Genomic DNA, 7900 nt, shown 5'->3' with positions numbered 1-7900 from the left:
TTTAGAAACAGGATTGAAAATTTTAGTAGCATGTGCTGCTGAGATGGCAGTAGGTACGATTCCAGATGTTTCCACTGCCAGACTGAGGCCAGACAGCAGGGTAAAAGGAAAGAACAAACATAAAATTGGGTATAGAGTCTGTATGTGGAATCGCTATTCCACTATGGCCTGCTGGACCTTAAGTACCTGACCAGTTAGTTACTTAACCCTCATAGTGTCAGTTTCCTCATTTTACAGGGAACATAAGGATGATCATAAGGATTAAATGAGATGAGGCTTTGAAGTGATCTGTACAATTGGGAGGTGCTAAATCATGGTAGGTATTATCAGTCTTGGGCTTCCCAGGTGGCGCTAGTGGTAAAGAACCCACCTGTCAATGCAGGAGACAAAAGAGATGTGGGTTCGCTCCCTGGGTCAGGAAGACCCCTTGGAGAAGGACATGGCAACCCATTCCAGTATTCTTGCCTGCAGAATCCCACTGACAGAGGAGCCTGGTGGGCTACAGTCCATGGGGTGGCAGAGTTGGACTTGACTGAAGTAACTTAGCAACAGCAGCATTATTACTCTTAAATCCATAAGCAATTCACCCAAATTAGTGTCAGAACATTTATAAGGCAAACACAAATGAAACTTGATACACCTATTACATGGGGTTTCAAAAAAAGCTCTTTGCTTTTTTAAACAGCCAACTGGAATCTATTTTTTAAAAATCCTAAATTAAAAGAAAAACAATGATAAATAAGAAAATAAATTGTGATTAACAGATTATAAATATATTTATTGGTAATATTATTGAGTACTGAGTGCAGAGAACAGAATACAAAGAAATCATCACTTAAAAGGAAACATTAATCTTTAAAAATGCAATATATTTACATATATGTTAACCAATTTTACACATCTGTTTAGAGTTACAAACAAATATAAAGCTAATTCCAAAGCTTTTAATCTGAAGTGTTCTCCATTCTAATGTCCACTGTTTTTTGCTGTATTTACATCAAGTATGATTAATTTTGTTTGCAGCTAATCTAAAAGCAAGATGCTATGAGCTGACTCTGAGGCAGTCAGGTAAATCAGAAATTCCAGAACAGCTCTTTAAGACAGGATAAAGTCACATGAAAGACAATGCCTCAATCCTAGATATAAAAATGCAAAAGAGAAAATATTAAGAAGCAAAAAGAATCACAGAAATACCAATTCTATTCTAAATTACAATTTCTAATTCTAGCAACAATTCAATTAGCAGTAGCTTAGATGACTATGTTCTAAAAAATAAAACCATTAGTTCTTTCACCACAATTTTCTGACTATACCTAATGAATAATTATCAAGTCTTCATATCCTTTTTTTTAATAACCCAATAATATGATATAAACATAGCAGAATCATTAACAAGAGGCCTTCAAACACACTGCAGAAAGCTGCAATATGGTTTGGGGGCCAGATTTCAATTTACATAATATTACTATTCATAAAGAGTTTATGACACCTGGTACAATACTGCTCAGCACTGTTAACTCAGAAATGCTCCATCCATTCTTTCCATCAGAGAACAACTGACATGGATGGGATTGTTAGGACAATTCTAACAGGGCCTCTAAAGAGGATTGCACATAAAATGAAAAAATTATGAACTATGATATAATCCTGACAACACAGCTAGCTTATCGAACTGAATTTTTCACATAATGGTACTACAGAATTACAGTGACATTAAACATCAGAAATATTTATTCCGACTAACTACTGAGTAGAAAGAGTTTTCCAACTGTATTTTTGATGAATAGAATATCTTTGAAATAAACACTAGGGTGAAATGAAAAGTTTCTCAGTTGAAAATTCTCAAGTTCATTTTTCATAGACACTAACAACAAGCAAAGCAGCTTACAAAAGAAAATCAAACTTATCTTAAAAACAAATAAATATAAGATTAAATCAATCATTTTTGAGGAAAATACAGTTCCTTTTCAAAAGTTCTGTTTGGTTTGTGACTAGACTTGAAAATGTTAAAATAAACCAAACAGGTCCCAACAATACTGATTTGCACTACAAAATCTGAAAAAAGCACTTCAAGTTTTAAGCTGAAGGTTTCATTTCCCCCTACCCTACTATTCCCCAGAGAAAGTAAAGAGTGAAAAGCAGCTCTTGAAAAAATAAACAAAAACAAAATGAAACTACCAACCACAACTAATCATATAAGACGAACTTTAAACATTTCACCCTAGTTGGTCTTATATTAGGGTAAGGTTTCTGTAGCAAGGATTTCCTAGTCTCATCCTCTATCTCTCATTCCTTAGCCAATGCCACATCTTTGTCAAACAAGGCTTTGCAGAGCCTTTCCTAAGAAGTCAGGCTGAGTTGGAGGCAGCTTTAGGACAGTATCCTTGACTACAGTATGTAGTTAGTTCCAACAGACAGGTTGTTCTTCTAAAAGGATTACAATGTGTAAAAATGCAAAAAGAAACAAAAGTACAGCCCTCACTGCTTTGCACTAAGAGATTTTAAGAAACTGAGAACAAACACTGGAAGCCAGGACACTGGCATCCGTCTCCTCTCCTGGGAGCTCCTTTAATGCACCAGTTCAGGCTGGTTTTCCACGAAGGGCAGCACCCCACTCACATAGTAGGCGATGCCAAGAGACAGCAGAGCGATGACAAAGATCAAGAGCAGCACCCTCCAGAAGCCCAGATCCTCTACAAACTCCTGCCACGTGGTGCGGAAGCTGGACAGGACCCCCTCACCCTGCTGCAGGTTGGGATTGAGGAGGGAATGGCTTTCCATGGCGCTGTGGGAGAAGCAAGGGGAAAGAAAGGACATGAAACAACACATCACCCATTGCAAAAACAAAAATCCACAGAAACTGCATGGTTTAAGAAGACCAACCTTAAAATAAAAACTGACATATATATTCTAACCCATTTATGTACCGATTTAAATACCCATTTATGTACCGATTTAAATATCTGCAAGTATTTGGACAATTTACCTTGAACCATAAATTGCTAAACAATAATGATTATGTTCCTTGGTTTAGTATCTAGAAGAGTCAAAGTTAGAAGCTCCAAAACTTAGGCTATCTGATACGAAGAGCCGATACATTGGAAAAGACCCTTATGCTAGTAAGATTGAGGGCAGGAGGAAAAGGGGGCAACAGAGGATGAGATGGTTAGATGGCATCATCAACTCAATGGACATGAGTCTGAGCAAACTCCAGGAGATGGCTAAGAACAGGGAGGCTGGCATGCTACCGTACATGGGGTTGCAAAGAGTTTGACACAACTGAACAACAACAATAAAAACATCCCAACCGTGAAGCAGAAGTCTTGAAAAAGGTCAAGTGAGTCACTTAGTGAGTCATCAGATACTGTAGCAAAATACATTCTGGTTATTTGCAGAGTTCAACACAAGGATTCAAAATTTGAGAATTCATGTTAAGGAAAATAAGCAAAGATGGGAAAATCTAAAAACTTGTTTTATACAGTGTGTGAATCTCAAAGGTGGATTTTTATCAATTTAGTTTAACAATCTGACCAGTGAAGGAATTCCTTCTTTAAACTGAAATACTTTAATAATGGATGCTTACTCTTCAGTCTTGTACACTTGGACAGGGCTAGACATTAGGGATTCCTCTTACTAGCTTCCTCCCACTGGTTTTAGCTCTATCTTGTACAACAACACAAAATAAGTTTACTTCTCTTCTGTATAAAGGCTGAGTCTAGTTGAAAATAAGGTAGTACAAGTACCATAAAAACTATATAAGTGAGAACATGACTGCTACAAATAGAGTGTATCTGACACTGGTATTCGAGAGGCTGCGCTGTGATGAGTTCGAAGCTCCAAGAGATTAGCACCCACAATTATGTCGCAACACGCAGGACCAATAACAGGGTGTCATTTAGATTAAAGCCACAATGACCACAATCACAGGTATCAACTACTGATTGCTGTTATGATTCTTCCTAAACTTCTTTTCATATTCTTCTGACCATTTTGGAGCAATGGAAACAGCACAAAACAAGGTCTTAAGAGTCTGGTTCATCAGGCACAAGTGACAGGTTTTTTTTTTTTTTTTGGTAAGTGACAACTTTATTCACTGACACTGTTAACCACAGCCCTTTCAGCCTTTCTTGGCATTAGTGTCTTTTCTAATCCTGGGAAAATGACTTCGTAAAGGGCCAGTCTGTGTGACATCCAAACTTTTTTAATATGTTAAAAAATGTTTATCTTCTGAATAGGAGAAGTCATTTTCAATGGGAATCTATGACAATACAAAAATTTAAAGAAAACTCTAGCAAGTTCAAAGATTAGACTAGAACTCTGAGAAGTTCAGGAGAGGTTAAATTTTTTTTTTTTTTTTTTTTTTTGGCTCACTTCTCTATTTATTAGAATAACCACATGTGGAGAGGCAGAAAGCACTTAAGTTTTCTATGACTACAAAGTTATCACAAACCCCAAACTTCTGAGCCACAGATATTTCACTTACTCTGTTTAAAGAAAAGGCTTTCAAAACATCTGAGTTAGCTTGATACACAAGGACCCTGAACTCCATATTTTTAAATGCTTGTACTTCCTGCTCTAATAATGTCATCATTTTGACTTACAAGAAATTTATTGACTACGTCTGATTCAGAATGCTCTCATACTTAAAGGTGTTAGATATACAGGTATCCCCCACTTTTTGAAAGTTCACTTTATGCCACCTCACTTTTAAGAAACACCTACTATACTACCTGTATTTGCTAATTAAAAGAAATCCCAAGAGGATTTTTGCTTTTCTATGAAGAAAGGCGTAAAACAAAAACAGTGTTCAGTGTTTGTCTTGCAGCAAGACTGGCACCACCAGGCTCCTTCCCCAGGAACCTCACTGCATCTCAGTGTCCAGTGGCCCCAGCCCTGAGCGGTGTTTGTGGGCACCTGTGTTTCATCTCAATTTGTTCTGTGCATCTGTTAGTAAGATGAGTCCTAAGGTAAACTGCTTCTTCACTTTATGCCACCTCGACTTAAGGAGAAGGTTCCTAGGAACATTCTACTTTTGGACAGTGGGGGTGGGTGGGGACCTATAAAATGAGACTTCAGTCGCACCTTCTCTAAGAGCTCATGAAGTTCTGACAGTCAGAACTGTCTATGGTGACTTGGTCCAATGAAATATTTTTCTACTATCTAGGAAATATGTGATTCTAGCATGATGGTCTGTGTGTACAATGTGTAATTTTTTGTGTACAGTGTCATCTACACTGTCTCTGTCAGCCCATACCTAAATAAAAAGGAACTAAATTAAACGTAGGTTAAATGGTGTAGGGAAGTATTTTTCATCAACTTGATTTCTAGGCCCTTAAGAAGTTATGCTATGTTTCAGGGAATTATAAGGGAACAGGAAAATACTAAATGCATTCAAAATCTTGCTTTCTCTCCTATTCTAGAAAAGGCTAATCATCACACAGCTATGCCACAATGCCATGTGCTAGCCAACACCTTTAAGCTTCCCCCCCTCACTTTTTTTAAATTGATATAATTCATGTACCATAAAATTCATCTTTCTAAAGTACACGGTTTAGTGTTCTTTAGAAAATTCACAAAGCTGCAGAACCACCTCCACTGTCTAGTCCCATCTTGGTCACCTCTGTAATGAGCTCTGCGCCCTTCAGCAGCCGCCACCCCTTGCCCCTCCCCTGCTCCTGGCAACCACTACTGCCTTTTGCCCCTGGCTTCTCTCATGGAGCGTGTTTTCAAAGCTCATCGGTGTTGTGGCACTATCAGTATTTCATTACTTTTTATAGTGGGATAATATTTCCCTGAATGGAGAGATGACATTTTGCTTACCCATTCATCAACGATGGACTTTTGGGTGGTTTCTACCTTTTGGCTATTATAAATTAAGCTTCTATAAAATTTGCATACAAGCTTTTGTGTAAACATGTTTTTTTCAATTTTCTTGGTTATATACCTAAAAGTGAAATTGTTGGGTCATATGGTGACTCTGTGTAACTTTTTGAGGAGTTGCCAGACTGTCTTCCACAGCAGCTATTTTACATTCCCACCAGCAATGTAGGATGGTTCAAATTTTCCCACATCATTGCCAGTACTTGTTATTGTCCATCTTTTTGATTGCAGCCATTCTGTTGGGTATGAAGTGGTATTTCACTCTGGTTTCAATCTGCATTTTCCCTAATGACCAATGATGCTGCTTTTAAGCTTTTTAGTTTAAGCTTCAACCACACCTTCCTATCATGACACTAAAGGGCAGGAGTACGACAGGGCAATTAGGTAGTATAAGTATTAATAATTCAATTTTTAAAGAACAAGCTTTACCTAATGCTGTAAATAATACGAATCCTCATACTAAAGTGCAATGGCAGGTATGTGAAAGAAGCAGGAATAAATATTTCACACTGCACTGCTCAAATGACTAATCACTTCTGAGTTAGTAAGGAATTACAACTGAGGCAAAATAAAACATATTTCTAATACAGAGATGCCAAGAAACTGGCTAGTAACAAAATATACCAAGCAAGGTCCTGAAAATATACCAGGAAAGAGCACATCTAGAACATTTTTCATGGTAAAGAAGGCCAAAGTCATTATGAAAATAAGTTTCAAGTTATTTTGGAAGCATATGATCTTTAACAAAAAACAACTCAATGTTATTAAATTTCTTACAGCATTCTGCCAGCCAATCCAGAACATGCAGGTGAGAGAAGGGCTTGCAGTGCACCTCTGACTTCTTATTTTATGTACTTGCCAGCCTTCAGTGATAAGTCATGAGGAGCATGCACCGTTTCAGAAGTAAAACACTTTAATTTCTTTGGACAATAATAAGTGTTTGCCAGAAACAAAATAATCCTAAACTTGAGAGTGGAATCAGTGGTCCCAAAGAAGTACACGAGCAAGTCTGTGAAGAGGGAGGAAAGGAATCATGGGCACAGAGGAATCAAATTCAGGGTGAAGTATGAAAGCCAAAGAGGATTTCACCTGGAACTCACAGAAACAATGACCCCAACAGTCTAAGTGGACCATATGCTCCTAATTCTAAGTCCTGGTCAATCTGCTGCTGAGTCAGTAGCTAATGAGGGCCCCAGTCCCCTGAAAAATCTGGGAGATTATCTAAGTTCATTATACTTCTTACCGCTTGCAATGTCTGGAAGGCTGAAATTCCACGGTGGTCAACCAAACTACAAGCTGGTACAACTAAATCTGGCCTAGAGGCTTCACCTGTTGAACCCGTGATGCCAACAGAAAAGATGACTGATAACCTTGTCAGAGCTTCCTGAACTATGTTCTAAACTGCTTTTAGATGAGGAATGATGAGATATTTGAGACCCTGTCAGTCACTCCACCTTAGCTTCAGTTACATATAGGAACCCAAATTTCATTTGTTCCAGCTCACGTTAAAGTCACTTTCACATCACTGAATTGTGTATGTGTTAAATCTTGTCTTACTCTCCTGTTTTACTTTTCCCTTAGCACTTTAATTCCCTGAATTAAAATCTCTGAAACTACCTTTCCTAATATTGTGCAAGTCCTTCTATCTTCCTCTGCCTTTTCTGAAATCCCATTCTTCTTGTAACCTGCACTTAAATTCTCAAACCTCTGTTTCCTTCTCCCCTGTTCGGCTCTCCTCCCGTGTACTGCCAGCACTGCAGGCTGCCCTGCACAGCGGCTAACAGAACATTCTGTGCATGCGGGCACACGGTGCTTTCTGTTAATGGCTTTTCAGTCGTAATCTGAGCCCTAAGGACCAGCAGAGAGTTCAAAGACAGTATCAAGCACTTTACTTAAAAGCAAATAAATATAAAGCTGACAAAAAGTTGTCATAAAAGATTCACTTAATCTAAGACCAGAAACTATAAAACTCTTAGAGGAAAACATAGGCAGAACACTCTTTGGCATAAATCACAGCAAG

The 7900-nt window shown here is 38.1% G+C and overlaps 1 protein-coding gene across 3 annotated transcripts in view; it reads right to left on the bottom strand.

Moving 5' to 3' along the window:
* Positions 1-751: 751 nt before the first annotated feature.
* ANKRD46 (ankyrin repeat domain 46) overlaps positions 752-7900 on the bottom strand; it is a 32549-nt gene continuing 25400 nt past the window's right edge. For all 3 annotated transcript variants that reach the window (XM_070477323.1, XM_070477321.1, XM_070477322.1), the window contains one exon: positions 752-2785. In XM_070477323.1, coding sequence (XP_070333424.1) covers positions 2569-2785 — 217 coding nt within the window. In that variant the 3' untranslated portion in view covers positions 752-2568. The remainder of the gene's footprint in view (positions 2786-7900) is intronic.

Source organism: Odocoileus virginianus, chromosome 15, assembly GCF_023699985.2.
Source record: "Odocoileus virginianus isolate 20LAN1187 ecotype Illinois chromosome 15, Ovbor_1.2, whole genome shotgun sequence".
Taxonomy (NCBI): domain Eukaryota; kingdom Metazoa; phylum Chordata; class Mammalia; order Artiodactyla; family Cervidae; genus Odocoileus; species Odocoileus virginianus.
This window is presented reverse-complemented; position numbering and strand designations above follow the sequence as displayed.